Source organism: Varroa destructor, unplaced genomic scaffold (assembly GCF_002443255.2).
Source record: "Varroa destructor unplaced genomic scaffold, Vdes_3.0 BEIS01000003.1, whole genome shotgun sequence".
Lineage (NCBI taxonomy): Eukaryota > Metazoa > Arthropoda > Arachnida > Mesostigmata > Varroidae > Varroa > Varroa destructor.
Window position 1 is genome coordinate 26,214,280 of NW_019211456.1, and position 16,923 is coordinate 26,231,202.

The following is a 16,923-nucleotide window of genomic DNA, read 5'->3' on the forward strand; positions in this document are numbered from 1 at the left end:
GACATCGGATTACCTTCCCGCTGGTCTAATCTTCGACCCTCTAATCTTCGTTCTTGAAATGCCTGCATCTTTCACGTAGGGTGCTTTTGCTTAAGGAATACTTGCCTATAGACTTTCCCAGTTTCAATTAATTTTCGCAGTGCTGTGGCCAAAAAACAAACACTCAACCAATGAGCGTTGGTTTTCAAGAGTGAAAGACGTTTTTACTTCTCAACTAATTTCTTCTTTAGTAAGTTAAATCTGTTTTCGCTCACAAACCTCTTGAAGATTGGAATATTTACCAGCCGAATTTCATCTGCTGGCTACGCGTAGCTTAAAAGTTATTCAATGCCGAAGTCCGCTGGATTCACTTGTAATAGCCTAACATACATGTATATAGATATATATGTACACCTGATGGAAGTTATTCTTCAGAATCGAATGACATGTGTTTTCCGCCTAGGTGATGACAAACACAAGCGTGAAAGACGTTCGGACTAAATATTGACAGGTAGTACAAAAAACAACAAATACAATAGTAATATTATGAACGCATTATACATCTTACTTATACTGTAAGCATAAATAGGGATCGACATAGTACTATTCAGTAAAATCGCACAATACGGTTCGTATTCTTTTTACTCGCTACAATATTTATTAGTATACTAATAATTGAAATACCTTGAAGCCGGAACTAAAAAATGTGCCACAGCTGAAAAGATAAATACGTCGCTAAGGATCTCGTTGCTCCCATATCTGCTTAACAAACAGACTAATTGACGAACATTTTTTATCCGCGGTGATGCGTAATTTCCTGTAATTCGCTGTCGAAAGCAATGCCCAGACTGTGGCATACTCTCGTATACCGCCTGAAAGTGTCAGTATTGGTATCGCGAGTATACGCATGTACGAGCCTGTAAAACTTAGAAAATGAAACTTTGACAAAGTCCTCCCTATTCCACGTCATCACTATCCTAATCGTCTACACGCGACGCGCTCTCACGATTGAAGAGCAACGACCTCCTGTTGAATTATTTAGGTGGATTGTTTGATTCTCTAACTCCATTGCCCACTAAACCGCGCACGTCGTTTTGGCTGTATATAGCGCTAGTAATATGTCGTAATATAACTTAAGAATAATTACGGGTGAACAGTTTACCGACATGCTTAAGCATGAAGACCCTTTGACTCAAAAATCTGCCCGATATTATCAAAACGTCCACTAGATCTTTGCAGGTCAGCTTAAGACGTATTTCTCCATGATTCTAACATATTCATTATCCATTCAACCCTTTCTCGGTATCTAGTATTTACTTAGCGAGTTGAACCTCAATGGTTATCTTTGGACCTCATGGAATCGTTTCTAAAATCTAAAAAAATCCAAACAGTCTGTACACAGACCGACAAAAAGTAGGTCGCGTTGTCAAACGGAATATGGTTTCGGTCGGTACACCATAGAATAAGAAAGCTCAAATGTAGAGTGGTTAAGTACGATGATATTTATATAGTAGCGTAGCAGAACATGACTAAATAGTAAGTTAATCTTTTCGATTATCGTTTTAATTTATAATTTTACCCTGGTAAAACAAGCTACTGCTTCTCGTAAGGTGTACAGTTTGACTCATCTCTGTAACATCGAGCAACCCGCCGTAGACAACGGATGCACTCTGTGTATACATACGTACAAAGAGAGCATACTGGACTTGCCAGACACAAGTCGCATAGCTATTACTGTTGGCGGTTCCACTCGTCACACTCATCGCGCATTCGTAGATTTCATAGCTAATTCGAATACCGGACAACCACAAAAGTTGGAAAGAAACCTCATTGGAAGCGAGGTTGGAGCAGAAGCCAGCATGTTGTCTGTGGGTACTCACAACTAGATATCCTTATTCACATACTATGTATCTATGCAAGCCGAGTATTAACAGCACACATGTCAACTGCAATATAACCCGTAAAAGCAGGCTATCCCGATTTCCTTGTTAAGTTCGGCTGTCTCTTTAAACGACACAGGTAATCTCGTTAAGACGAATCTCTATGAGGTACCCATTAGCGAGTCAGTAGTGTCCGCTCAATACCTTGTTTTAGCGATGTTACTGGATGCTTCCTGAATGGGCAGGCATTGTTGTTGGCGTTCGCAGTTCAACCACCATAACTCGATGGTCGCCTACGGAAGCAGTTACGAAAGCGACGCTCGTGCAATGGATCCGATTCAGTGACTTTTGGATGATAAGGATACATTTCATTCACTAGTACAGAAAACGTACTAATACGCACTCTCCTTCTTGTTGTGCTATCGTCCACGGCAAGACCGTCTCTCGTTTCCTCCTTACATTATGGCTAGATAGATAATAGGAGCTTGTACCAAGGATAAACAAGTAAAACTAAATCAGAATAAAGGTGAATACATAGAGGTGATTGCTGGGTAATATGTGGTAGAAAAACGGCGAAAGCCAAAAACTATATATGTTGAATTTCTGACTTAGAGTCATATAGAAACTTAAAAATGATAAAACAAAAAATCCGCTTTCCGTATGGTGGCACTTTAGTAAAGTACCTACAAAAAATCAAACATACCCACATATTTGTGCAAAAAGTAGTGTATAAAGACTTTTTATATTTATTTAATTAGGCGTACATCTGTTCTGTTCTTACTTGAGACACCGTGTTGAAGAGATGTGTTGGACAAACAAAGTTAAACACCACATAGAACCCACCAAAACCCAGTGTCTTATTGGTAGGCTGCTGCATCTAAATAGGTCACCGGCTGATCAGAGGAATTTATTTAACAATCCGCCATTGAACAGTAATGATCATCATAATAGAGCTGATCACTACTCTATCTCTATACGAACAACACAGTATAGCGAAAGTTGGTCGAGCAGTTTATGGGAAAAAAACGCCTTTTGTTTGTAGTCCAACATCATAATACAGATAAGAAGCTGATCATCACTTATGATTTCATCGCAATAGCAATATTCATCAGTCTGTCGGCCTATTTCGGTCTGTGTTTACCAACCGCCTTTGCCTTTCTTTCCACCGATCTTTTTTTTCTTCTGCTGCGCCTTAGGCCGCTGTTGTCTTGGCCCGACCCCAGGCGATGGCTGCGCTGACTGCTGAACAGCAGCAGTGGGCCTATTGCTTGCATCCAACTCGGCTACGTTACCGACAGCGCCTTGAGATCCCTTTCCAATCGCTGCTTCCCTCGCCCTTCGGCCGCGCTTCTTAAAGGTTGAACGTTCCCATCTTGGTAGCCAGCGTTCGGGATCAGGAACGATATTCGGATCGTAATTCTTTGGCAGTTTGGTTTTTTTCTTCTTTTTAGCAGGGACCTTCCTTCGGTCACCAGCACCCGGTATGGCAGCTGTTCCCGTTGCGGTCTGGTTGTCAGGCGGCGATCGCGCGGAAGGCGAGCCGACGACACGCTTTACGTGACGTGTTCCCATCACCCAATTAGTCGCCTCTAGGGAAGCGACATCTACCTGAGTCACAATTTCGTCCACGGCTGGAAGGTCTTTGGCGACTCTGGAATTTCGAGAAAACGATAATTTTATCATTTAGCAGTATCGCCAGCTTATATGTACGGAAATTCTCTATATTAGCTTCTATATCACGGCTTAAATATTCTGCTAATTATATCTTTTAGTCCTTGAATAATATTACTCACTCTCGAGCTTTTGCAGGATCGAAAGTGGCGTACGCAGCTACGAGCTGCGCTAAAAGTTTCGCATTGTGAGGATCTACTTTTCGTTGTTCTTGAAGAAGAGCAGCGGCTTCTTGTTGTTTTCCAAGACGAAGGAAGTACTGCGCCGATTTACGGATCAGTGACTGAAGCAGTTCCGATGAAGGATTTCTTTTTTTATGGAACGCTATGGCCCTCTTGAAGATCTGATAATAATCAACAGCGAAACAGGACAAATCGAAATTCAATTTAATTTCGGCTTTGTTGTACATAATAAAAAATTACTTTTAAGTCTATTGCTTATAATTAACCATTATAAAAACATACTTTAATAAATAACAATAAGGAAATTACTTTCCTTGTGTTGTACCATAATGGAAAATCACATACAACTTTTGTAAAGAACTTCGTCATTAAATATCAGTGAAAGTAACGTACCTCAACTCCTATTAAAAATGTTACACTAAAACGCAGTTTGACCACGTATATGCTTAACGCTTTGTATTTTCGTTCAAAAATCGTTACATATTGGTAGCCCTTGTCGCGTAATTGAATTTATACATTATTAAATGTTAATGATACTTCCTTTGATGCTTTAGCTCATTTCAAGTGTCAACGTAAGCAAACACACGTGCAATCATATATTAGTTTCTCGACTGGGATGAATCGCGGTGCTTACAGCAAAATATATTTGGTCATACTGAGCTTCACCTGAGCTGCCTGTTCATCGTTGTTGAGGCTCCTGCAGAGAGAAATAAGAACCCCAAGTATTCCAGCAGTGTAACTAGCATCGCCTAGGCTCTCCAACACTTGCATTGCCTTGTCCAGTTGTTTGTTTGAAAAATAGATCTGTGCACAGGCCAAGCTCGTAGCAAGACTCTGCGAGGGGTGGGCGGTACCGAACTCCGATAGAACCTACCAAATATATGAACGGAGGACAAAAATGTAGTAATAGTTTTCGACTAATTAGGTGTCTTAACGAAAAAAAAAAAACAAATAAAGCAATAAGAATGTTTGTAAATTAGAAACGATTTGCACATTGGCAATAGTATTGAAACAACCTGCGAGTGAGCTAATGAAATGCAGGAGAAAGCAAACACTTCGAGACCATATTTGTTTGTTCAGGAAATATATATATGTATAAATGATGAAATAATGGTTTCAGTCTCTACCTGACACGCCTTAGCATTTTGCCGATCCCTAACGAACAATGCAGCCTTAAGCAGAACTATGCCAGGTTGATCCGGTTCAGAGAGCGCTTCCAGCTGACGCATAAGACGCCAACACAGCTCAGATGATGAATGCCCATAATAGTTTAACTGCAAAATATTATCATTATTAAATTCACTGAATCAACTTCATGCATGTATTATTATTACCGTCTATTTTAGTTACCTTAAAATGCAGCTCGATCACATATATCAGCTCAATACTTTATAATTTTGTCCAAAAATTGTTACATATTGATAACATTGGTTGCGTAATGAAATCCACACATTATTGAACATCATTGGATCATGCGTTAGTATAAATTAAGAGGTATTGTTTATTATCTCCATTAATATAGCGTACACACAGTTTCGACGAACCTGTGTAAAACGCGTGGCTTTCTACAAGCACACATCAGATACATGTGCGTATTAGTGGGTCAACATACCAGCACATTATTGAGGGCGATGCTCTTCTTCTGACGCGACGTTAGCTTTGCGTCAACTCTTTCGGCAATACATGCTTTGACCTTCTTTTTCGAATCGAATATATTTTGCTCCCTATTAAGCGAGATAATATTGTTCGAGGCAACGGCAACAACGGCCACATCAGACGGCTTGTTACGCAACACCTACAGGAACAATATAAACAAAAGCAGGTTGGAATTGTTATATAGTTTTTTCGAGCTCTTCATACTAAGACAGATACCTAACCAGTTTGCAATTTTTAGAAATATTTTTTTAGTATGCGAGAATTTTTTCCTTTTGTCAGGGGGAATGGTTAGAAGTTATTTCAGTTCTGGTCTAGAGGATATCGCAACATTAAATACACAAAAAATATTCATAACAAAGCTGAATTTTCACCTGATTGTAATATTTGGATGCAGCTTCGGGAATTCCCATCTTCTGATTCACATATCCAATCTGTGCCAAAACGATTGATACTTCGTCATTAATTTCCTCCTCATTGGATCCTTCTTCAGTCAAGGTTTCACGACACATATCTGTAAAGACATACAATGACGACGTGTAATAATATCTCTAGAGTATATATACCTATATATCGAAAAAGTATTGAGAGTGTTAAGCTAAATTGTAAGTTTTACAATAATATTACTGAACGATTGTTTTTTTAATCTATTGTTTCTGGGTAAAAAATTGCAGCAAGTGCATCCCGTTTTAACTAAACTAAAGTCTTGCAGAGACCGGAACAGATCGTAGTTCGACTGTGTACGATCCGCGCTTTACGACGCATGCTTTAAAATTTCTTATCCAAGTTCTCTCAATTTTTGCCGGGTACCTCAAGATGTATGTGGTCTAGATATTGTCCGGGTGAAAGACACTAAACTTTTTGTTCACTAGTTCCGATAGATTTTTTCCAGTGAATTACTGTTTGTTAGAATTTGTAAACCGTAGGTCTGAACGAAGGCATTTTAACAGTTTTGTTACGGCTCTCAAGTGTCTTTGAATCTCAGCGTTAAGGTAACACGAACACCAACCTGACATGACTTATATGATCTGAGATATCTGGCGCTAAAGCCATCTAGCTAGAAACAACTGTCACAAAAAACATTGCTGCAGTCTTTTCGCAGCTTCGGTGCATGTTATATCGATCGCTTATTTTGCAATAGGGCGTCTCTAAACTTCTACGTCATGCCAATGACACTATGTTTTCTTCGATTAACCTCATACCTTCAGATTTTTTTAGCAGCATCAACGCTTTCTGGTATTCTCCTTGAGCAGTAAGCGTCGTTGCCTTATTGTACATCAGTTCGTATGTTTCTTCATTAAGAATTGTATCACCTTTATCCGGTCTAACGCCTTCTTCGAACGTGAGCGCAGCTACACAAGCGGCCAGATTCGTTTGCCGCTCTTCGTCATAGTCATCACCTGAATTCTTCACGAGATCTCTACAGACAAAAAAACAAATATGTTAGCAGCCGAAATACCACTTTAGGTAGTAGGTAACCAATATTCCGTTGGAAAAAGAAACCTTGCTACTTATCATTCAGTCAAATAAAACTTTTAGCGGAACTATGGAATATGCTTGTGGTTAGACAAATATAATTGAGTAAAGCCAAATTCAGAAGTCAGATAATAGTAGAAAAGAACAGAACACCATATTTTACGATTACTCTATGGGAAACCTTTGCTTTGCTGCTAACGAGTGGGTAGGCTCTTTTGTCACGTCTCTTCAAAAATATGTTTCGTTTAAGCGAACAGTGGATCTTTCAATGCTTTTAATGAGCAAGTAGGTTAGATTATTATTTAGTCGCAAACAGTTATTTAGATTATTACACCTGTATAAGTTGTAGCTGTCGCGGTATTTTTCCAAGCGGTAAAGAATTTGCCCGCGGAGTTCCTTGGCCCGAAAGTCATCTTCAGCTGCGGGACCCAAAGCAGCTAAAGCCTCTTCCGTCCTATTCAACCGATAGAGGCAATATGCTCGTTCAAAAGAAACGTCAATAGTGAGGTTTTCCTCATTTCTGAAACGCGTGCCATGAAAATGAGGTACTTATATTGACTTTATTTAAGTTTATATTAAGTAAGTTTAAATAAATTTACTTTAGGCTGTCTTAGATACAGCGAATACAGAGGAGTTACTCCAGATTCTACTTATAATATATATGATGTTCTTCTTCGGCCAATGCCTCCAGGAACACTTTTTTATCGTATTCTAATCGCATGTATCGCATCACTCGTACCATCCCTATGATGTTATTGTTCCCACAGAATTCGATAGTTGTGACGACCAGAATGTGATTTGGTCTAACATTTGATCTACTCACCTCAGAATGAAATCGAAGGCTTCCTGGAATTTCGAGAGTTGTATCAGGCAGACGAGTTTACATTGAATCGCTTTCTGGTTAGTGTATCCTCCATTTGGATGGGTGAGTACTGAATGAAAACCATGTGGTAAATGTAACGGGTAAAATCAATATCACTGCAAAATAGGGTACTGTTTTTTTTTAATTCAGTCCTACCCATTGTGTAATACATGTCTCTGGCGGGGCTTGAAGTATCGATCCCGATTTTTTTGGACCAACGGCTTAGCCAACTTGTATCATTGTAAAATATCAACAGATTTAAAGATAATTCACGCGGATAACGCTCTCCACAATGGAACTTATAGATGTATGTCTTTATGTAGTGCTAAAGCCCGATATCAAACAGGTGTTTGCAAAAACAGCATGGTGTGCAATAACTATCACAGAGATAATGGTCTATTTTACATTCTCGTCTGTTCACGAACGAAAGCCAAGTTCAATCCGACTAATTCTATCATAACGGAAGTGCTGACTCATGAATTAAAGGTAGTTAGCTTTTCGTCTCATTAGATAGAACTGTATGTTTACCAACTTCGGATCAAGATTACATTTATAACATGCATTCCGCTTTCGGCCCTGCTCATTATAAAATAATAATAATACTTTTCCTTAGTTAGGTTTAGAATTGGGCCCAAACGTCAACCTCAGTACTATGATATAATCTACCCATGATATAATCACCCTCACAATAATCCGTTTTGTATCGTATGCTTCCTTCATGATCGTCCTGTAGACGGCATATGCTTGCAAATAAAAACTATCGAACTGGCAGTTGACAAATGGCATGCACTTACTCTTGTTGGCAATTTTCTGAGCTTTCTCAAGTTCACTATTCTGAATATGCCTGTGCAGCTCTTGGAAGAGAGGCGTCAGAGGGTTACATTTTGGAGATGCCATTCCCGCTATGTTAGAAAAAAAGGTTTTCTCTACCAATAGTTTATTTATTATGCCTCGTAGTGGCGCATAATCGTTACTGAATGGAACAACAACACGGCACCGTTACTACAAGAACACAATATCAACAACCACGCTGGCAGCACCTCGACAGTGAATACGGAAGACACAGCAGGCAATCGACTTAAGGGCTGAACAAAGTAAATGGTCAGTGTTGATAGGGGGCGCTGTAGACGCAGTTGTGAGCGGGCAGTTCAAAATAACAGTTTTTAATAATGAAAGGGATGAAAAGAAATAATGACAGAAGTCTGCACAGTTATAAATGCCGAAACAGCTAGAGTTAGGGCAGCTCGCTAGTAAAGGCAATTAATTCACTTTAAGAGTAGCTGACACAAAATGGTTACAGATGCCACTTTTCTGCGAAAAATGCATTCATATTTACTAGCTTGACTTCGTTTGAGACGTGTCATTGCGACTTTCCCATATTACAAGGAAAATTGTAAAAACAATGGAAACTCTTTGTTTTGACAGCCTTTTTTTATATATGTGTAACGGCTTTTCCTATGTGCAACGGTTTATTACCTAAATCATATTTTTGGTTTGTATGTAGGATGGGCCGGTCCTGGAAGTAGTGCTATACCAGGCCAACCCGCGGTCGAGGTGGAGCAAGCCCCGAGCACTCGACCCTGTTCCAAAAAATAGTTTAATATCTTGAGGGACAATGTCCCCCGTATCAGATATTAAGCTGATAAGAACAGATACTACACTTTGATCTTAGCCAAAAGGCCGAGAAGCGATACCGACCTCACTTCGTTTGTGTGCCCAGTCATAGCGAAAATTTTGCACTGGCAGGGACTCAAAGTCGCCAACGCATTCAATTTTGTCACCCTAGCTTCGGTAGAACCAATTTAAAAAGTTTGGTACAGTCAAAGACCCCGTATGTCCTGTATGTCTGTAACTAGAAATCATCCCAAATAATCAGATAAAGGCGCCGCTTAGCATTTTAAACGCACTTTTCATTAGATCCGAAGCTACTCGCGAATGGAACATCTTTGTCCTGCTAGTATGTATCGTACTGGGAAGCAGACGTCTGATAGAATGGCGATGAACGATGATACTAGATGTAAAACCCGAAACGCATAGTACGTATCATTAGGACTACACATTGTTAGTATAATACCAACGGAAAATTGTTGGGTACTTCAATTCCTTGCTCTAATTATGCAATTATCACAATATGCAAGGAACAAGCTGAAAACTGGGCAGTTTTCTAACTGATAATTACGATAAGAATAGTTAAGTAAATTTTAGCATGGTCCGTGTCTCCTATTTTATTTTTAGTATTGATTACTCATGATTGTTAGAGGTTCTGAAATAAACGGCCTTTTTGTTAGTAGTTAACATGAGTCGACAAATCACAGTCAGTTTCGTTAATCGACTCGGGTTTTTTGCGTGTTGAATAATTAAAAACCGGCCGCGGTATCTAAAGTGAGTGCTTTTTTTCATGAAACATATTGAACAATCATGCACAGTGATTTTTCTATACGTTTTAGTTGCTTATGTATTTCTTATTTAACGTGCCTTAATTGGCTTTTTACAAGAAGGTAGTTCAGCTAGATGAAAATTTGTTATATCCTGTCTTCGCGCAAAGATACAAAAAAACGTGCTTATAGTTAGTTATATATCACTTATGGATTAATTTTGGAAAAGAAACTAAAAAATTCGTGTATGTGTTGCAAAAGTATATGTCTGTGTGTGTGTAATGCAGTGGCAAGACTGGTTCATAAGGTAAAATGGCGGAATGTAGCTATTTATCGGCTCCTTAGCACAAAAGGCGGGTTTTTGAGTAGCAATAAATGTCTCTGAGAATCTGATTGGGATTAAGAATTAGCACAGGAAATGAAGTGGATGCTTCTAAATCCAGAAACTATGCGAACATATGGGTAATAAATGGCAGCACGCGCTATTGCTGATTCTTATTGAGAAAAGTACCGAAACTCGTAAGTACATTACAAACCGCAAGTAGGTGTTTAGTATTGATCCTGACGTGGAGTGCCAGACTAACGCAAGTGGCCAACTGAAACCCACAGTTTTAAGTAACGGGCCGCAACGTGTGTAACGCAATTATAAATACGACGCGCTGTTTGAAAATTTCGAGACAGTAACGACATGAGAAATAAATTGTTTAATAAGTTATTAACTAAAATACATTTACAGAGCTTCCACGTGGAACAACCGCTACACTTTTACAGTATCTGAGTGTTCAGTAAATATTTTTGGGATTTGATAATGAGGGGGTTGCGCGAACGCAGACCCCCACTACCAAAAATTACATGCCCCATCTTTCCCAGTTTGGGAGAGTGGCAGGTCTCAGCCCTTCCGAAGTGCAATGGAAAGGCCTCCTCCTGGGGTCTCCGCCTTCCTGATCACGGAGGGCCCGGCACCAGGTAAGTATGATTTGTCGATTACAAGCACTGACTTTGTTAGGAACCCAGCGTCACCCATGGCTTGGGTGTCGAGCAATGATCTCTGCAAAATTCGTATTCGTAAAACGGAACTGTATGAATAAAAATCCACCGAGTAACGGAGAAATTGTAAGAAATTTGGTTTTATAACACCACTTATTTTCGAAGTACTATTGCAGTTTTACAAAGCTTGAGAAAAAAAGTATTATTTTTTCTGCAACAAGCTCTGTCACGGTTCTAGCAGACAACGCGCTTTCGATCTATTTGTAGTCGTTGTTCGTTCTCTGGTATACACATATCGGTTAGGGCGGGCTTTAGCAGAATGCATTCGGGTGCACGAACCCAAAGGACAAAGCAGGACTTGCTGTGAGCTTGCTTTATCTCTGATGAGGTATTGACGTTTCTTATGGTGCTTTGCTAATAATTAAGTCTGAACGAATAAGGCTAATGCTCATAATTGCACTTATGTCAAACTTTGTAAAGCTTCTCCCAGGTTTTTGACATAGTTTTATCGTAATTGTTGCGCTAGCTATTACGACTGAATTTTGGTAGAATTGACACAAATTAATCGACCCATAACTGATGTGATAGATAGGAAAAGTCTCCATTATACGGCTAGTATGGAATTAGACCTTGCGCGTATGTCCATGGCATCGTTTGTCAAATTAATATATCGCTATTCTATAGGCCTAGTGTATATTTTATTATAAATCTGCAGAATTTGTTTTTAAGCAAAGAAAGTGTCATAAATCTTTTTTTGATTGATTTGAATTTTAGTTTGGTAGTAAATAAAGGAAGTGCTAGCCCAACTCTACACTTAGCACTTTCGTAGATGTTAGGCTAGAACATAGATTTAACGGGGATGCTACCATCACCGAATGGCGCGACAAGAACGTTTCACATACTGAATAGTGTGGTAATTCTGCTATTGCCGAATAGGACGGCAAAAAGGTTTTTGTCGTAAAGAAAAATATAATTATGCCTGATTGAACTGTAGAGACATAAATAGATTCGTACAAGACAAGTTAGGCAAGCTTGTGGGTTGATCAACCTGTGGCCACGGAGCAGATAGGAAGTTAGTTAGTTCATTGCACGATGAAAGAGCTGTCATCAATAATACACGATAATAATTTAAGGCAGGCTCTGCCAATTTTTAAGAAAGAGCCAACCATACCTAGAACAGTGGCTGGAGCCTTAAGTTGGCCATGGAAAAGGTCTATATTAAAGCTCTGTCAAGAAAGGACGCCATACTGCGGCAAGAAAATCCATTGCAACATTGTGTTGATAGAATAGGTTTCTCAGAAAGTCGGAATAAAGAAGCAGAATCTTATAAAATCCAACCTAAAACTTTAAGGACTGAAACAGTTATAAGCATACATTTTAGATTGAATATATGGACGATATTAGTGGGTTATTCAGAATGAGGCCTTTCGTTACCTGTAGTACCAATTTCATAGGCAGTGCTCAGGAAAAAATTAAATTAACAGGCAACAAAAGAAAACTCAACATTTGAGTCACCTGGGACAAATGTCAAGTGTAGATACGTCACCCAATAGTTTGAAATTTCTGCAAATAAAGCAGAGAGAGTCTTAGTCAAAATGCATCATGCAATATGTTATTCTTAAGACATCTGAATCCCGAAGAAAATTCTCATTTCAAGTAAAGTTTGTCATCTATGATCTGTTTTTACCTAGCTATGAACTTAACGAATGAGGACAAACTTTACGAGGGGATACTTTGAACTTGTAAACAAATGTGGTGGACAAACAGGAATGGACCAAAATATGTAACATTGCTTTTAAAATATGATCCAAGTTTACTGTTAAGATAAAAACAATGTAAAGTAAGAGATATAACTAAACAAGCTGAAAAGCTTATTAAGATTCAAGCGCAATGACTTAAAGAGATTTAATTATCTCTTTTTTTTTTTTAAAGAGAGTTCCCTTTTTGCGAAAAGGAAAAAAACGTTTTTCCCTTTTGCAAAAAGCGAAGAAGACGAACTGAAGTAAGGTGAAGTATAAATTGTTTCATTGATTTGTTCAGCAGATTATACTCGAGGGTTACTTTACCTAATCTTCAGGATGCAAAATCCTAGAAGAAATTGACTTTTTGTTCTATAAACTTATTGGATTGATTCGCAATTTATTGCTCCCTTCTTTAGCTGAAACTCTAATCCGTTTGAAAACAGGTATAAAACAAACAATTTATTCGACATCTTCAGTTTGAATTAAAACAGTCAATTTTCGCCTACAGCTTCTTAAACTCTAGCGCTTTCTGTATCAACACATTTACGGAGCTTTGTATTGTATCCGACCAATTAAATCGCCAGTTCCGTTGAATAGTTGATTTGACCGTCAATAATGAGTGGTGCTTACACTAAATATTTAAATCAAATACCCTTCTGCACAGAAAACTTTTATTATGTCTTCACTGAAACAGATACTCCATGCTTTATAGATTCGAGCTGCTTCCGGCGTACGGGTTATTTGTGTAACTGGGATTCAGCGGGTGTCCAAGATATCCGCCAAAGCTGCCATGTTTGGATTAACCTTGCGCATTCTTAGCGCCAGTTTCACGCGTGGGTCACCTCGCCAATCACTGGCAGTGAAAGAAGAATCTATTTAATTGCAAAAATGGCATTTGCTCTGAGATATGCTTTACGCAGTGTGACGGCGATTGCAAGCCAGACGTCTCAGTTATGTGCCGCACGCTCCGCGCTTCTTGCATCGCGTATGGGCGTCGTTCAGGTAAATAAATAGGTATACAGTGTTGTTTTGATTGAGATCTACTACATCAAGTTTAACATTGTAGCAGGCAGATAATATCTTCACCTATCTTATCAACAGAATAATCTTTCGCACAAGAATCGCTTAGAAGTCTTTACGGTAGAATCCCAATTCATGCTTGTTTTATAACTGGTATTGCGTGCATTTGCCGATTTACAAAAGAATATTTGTGAGCTGCCAAAGTAAAATAATTTTGCCTTAACGGTTTGCATTTGAATAAATCAGTAAGCTGCCATGTTTTTTGTGTTCGATGCATGATAGAAAAAGACAAATAGTGTGTAAGCACCTAGAATCTAAAAATTATTTTTTTAAATAAATAACTGCATACATGATGCAGTCATACAGATTATTAATTCGACCCAGCAGTACATAAATTGTGCCTACGTCCATATTTGAACCTAGAACAAGTTCAGCAGGAAAACATGTCATTCACTAAACTGTTACGGGAACGTAATTGTGTACTCAGTGTGGGCAGTCGCGTCTTAGTCCATGACGTCATGGTCGATCCTATTCATTGGCAGTTGACACATCCGGCTATAGAACAACATATGTCGAGATCTGAAGATTTGCGTCGGTCTTGTGATTACTGCTCAAGAGCTATCGATTTATAAGATTATAATATATATTATACAAACCTAGCAAAAAGCGATTCATATATAACTCAATTTATGTGACCTTTTATATACAGGGATCTTCTCTGGATAGAGTAATACAAATATTTTTATCTTACTGTGAGCTGAGGAATTCCGTGGTCCAAGTGTTTTAACTCAGCGTACCCTACTGCTTGATCTTAACGCGGCTTGATAGTGTTAAGTTGGAATCTCCGTCAACACAATGTTTCTAACGATTTGACCAAATCTTATTTACCGCTGGTATTAGTTATGAACTCGATATATGTTCATAGCGGAACGTATATTCAAACAAACGGCTAAACAGTCTAAAACATTAGAAAACGTACAATGTTTTATGCAAAGAGTGATGTATGGATTGTCGGCAATCGGGCTCACATAAAAGGGTATGCGAGCTTGGCCAACTAAGTCCAAAGACTAAGTACGGAATATCTGAGGCTGCGTCGTCTCACATGGAAGCAGTCTTCGTTCCTTCCTGAACATGTTTTTTCATTTAGACTTTACCTGCTGGTTCTTTCATCAATACTTCACTTTCAGTGTGATTTGGAATCTTCATCTTTTAATTTTTTGATCTAATGAATTGTTAAATGTTTTGTATGATGAGATTATAAAAACATATAATTATTAAATATACTGTAGCATAGCCATAACGAAATGTGTATATGTGCTGAAGCTGACATTATTCTGTTAGAGCCTAAAATGAAACTAGCTAGTGTTTTTTCTATTCATTTAGGTGACACAACACGCACCGGATTTCAAGGCAAAGGCGGTCGTAAACGGGCAGTTTAAGGACGTCCAGTTATCGGATTACAGCGGGAAGTACTTAGTACTGTTCTTCTACCCACTAGATTTTACCTTCGTTTGCCCTACGGAGATTATTGCGTATTCGGACCGCGCAAATGAATTCCGCCAAATCGGTGCCGAACTTGTAGCCATTTCGATCGACTCGCATTTCTCACATCTGGCATGGATTAACACACCTCGCAAACAGGGTGGCCTTGGGGGAATAAACATTCCGCTTGTTGCCGATGTAAACAAGAAAATTGCTGCTGCTTATGGGGTACTTTTGGAAGAGGCGGGCATCGCCTTGCGAGGTCTGTTTATTATTGATCCGAAGGGTGTCATCCGACAAATTACGATCAATGATTTCCCAGTCGGACGGTCGGTTGACGAGACTTTGCGTCTCATCAAAGCGTTTCAGTTTGTTGAAAAACATGGAGAAGTATGCCCCGCTGGATGGCAGCCTGATTCCCCTACGATCAAACCTGATCCGCAACAGAGCCAGGAGTATTTCAACAAGGTTAATTAGATTACGGTGGACCTGGAATGATTTTTCATTGAGTAAACCGCGATTTCGTCCCGTAGGAGATCAACGGGTTTTCTAGAGGAAAGGAAATGGCCGTGCAATTCCTGTGAGATACAATTTTTTTTTTTGGAATCACCTGATCCTACGATGCCCATTCTCGTAACGGAATTACCTGTATCATCTTGAACGTGAAACTATGGTTTAAAATGGGCTATCCAAAAACACCTTTTTGAACAGAAGCAGATAATCAGAAAAGTCCAATTATGAATGATCCGAGATAATTATATTGGGTTATTTGTTGTGAATTCAAGCCACGAGTATGAGCTCAAAAGCGGGCAACTAAAGCCATATTTAATTAAATGTATTAGCCTAACTGGTTAACAACTATTTGAATGAGACCACGATGCCACTAAAGGATACTATTCCCTGTGAGTTATTATGACTGGGCAAGTTAGATAACGCATTAGACATACTGTTCTCAACGTATAGCTTGAACCCACACGCTGTTGAATTTTATTAAGAACATGTTACTATGTATTCATATAAACTAATTGCGGTAATAAATTACAAAGATTGTTAGGTACGAATATGAAGACCAAATAAATGATTTAGTTCTTATATGATTGTCATTTTGCTTTTCTTTTTTATACTAAATTAATTAATTCAGTAGACTTGCAAGTAATGTAGCCGTTCAGTGCCTGCGTAATTGAAGTGTTCTATACTTCAAAGAGATATATTACTTTGTTAGACCGGTGACCTCAGTGTTTTCCGAGCATTACGCGTTCAGCCCTTAGTATCATGCCAACTATGCGTCAACGCGATGTCACGATGTTTTAGTTAAACAACACCGTATGGCATTTTGCCCATTGAAATAAGATTATCGATTGGTATCTTCGTTTGTAAGGGTAAAATTATTTATTTTTAGCAGGTTTTATTCACCGCACAGGTCTTTTTACTAGACTTACACAACTCACTAAATTCGATTAACTTATAATACTTGCAATTATGCGAAATGAAGACACAACGCTGTAAATTTCTTGTAAATAATACTCTTTTTACTTCTTATATGATTTGATTTGATGCGCACCTTATATTTAGATTAATCTGGGCCTTTGCCCTTAAGTGACATGGTGCCCTTGG

At 38.8% G+C, this 16,923-nt stretch overlaps 2 protein-coding genes and 2 non-coding genes across 5 annotated transcripts; 1 reads left to right on the forward strand and 3 right to left on the reverse strand.

Moving 5' to 3' along the window:
- Window positions 1–2,567: 2,567 nt before the first annotated feature.
- On the reverse strand, window positions 2,568–8,793 carry Srp72 (signal recognition particle 72). 2 transcript variants are annotated; one of them, XM_022799263.2, is made up of 10 exons: window positions 8,498–8,793; window positions 7,665–7,773; window positions 7,176–7,295; window positions 6,568–6,785; window positions 5,740–5,879; window positions 5,325–5,507; window positions 4,840–4,986; window positions 4,379–4,582; window positions 3,653–3,873; window positions 2,568–3,510 (listed from the first exon to the last, which is right to left on the reverse strand). In XM_022799263.2, exons 1-10 carry the CDS (start codon window positions 8,598–8,600, stop codon window positions 2,997–2,999), a joined length of 1,959 nt encoding a protein of 652 aa, XP_022654998.1. In that variant the 5' UTR covers window positions 8,601–8,793; the 3' UTR covers window positions 2,568–2,996. The 2 variants fall into 2 exon arrangements, with proteins under 2 accessions (XP_022654998.1, XP_022654997.1); XM_022799262.2 differs by having other exon boundaries at window positions 7,176–7,361; window positions 8,498–8,792.
- A 410-nt stretch (window positions 8,794–9,203) lies between these two features.
- Window positions 9,204–9,395, reverse strand: LOC147756730 (U2 spliceosomal RNA). Its single transcript, XR_015325488.1, has one exon. It is a non-coding gene; the product is annotated as a U2 spliceosomal RNA (small nuclear RNA).
- Window positions 9,396–10,888: 1,493 nt separating this feature from the next.
- LOC147756731 (U1 spliceosomal RNA) lies at window positions 10,889–11,052 on the reverse strand. The gene has a single exon (XR_015325480.1). It is a non-coding gene; the product is annotated as a U1 spliceosomal RNA (small nuclear RNA).
- Window positions 11,053–13,478: 2,426 nt separating this feature from the next.
- On the forward strand, window positions 13,479–16,412 carry LOC111247717 (peroxiredoxin-2-like). The gene is made up of 2 exons (XM_022798982.2): window positions 13,479–13,809; window positions 15,211–16,412. Exons 1-2 carry the CDS (start codon window positions 13,696–13,698, stop codon window positions 15,784–15,786), a joined length of 690 nt encoding a protein of 229 aa, XP_022654717.1. The 5' UTR covers window positions 13,479–13,695; the 3' UTR covers window positions 15,787–16,412.
- The last annotated feature ends 511 nt before the right edge of the window (window positions 16,413–16,923 follow it).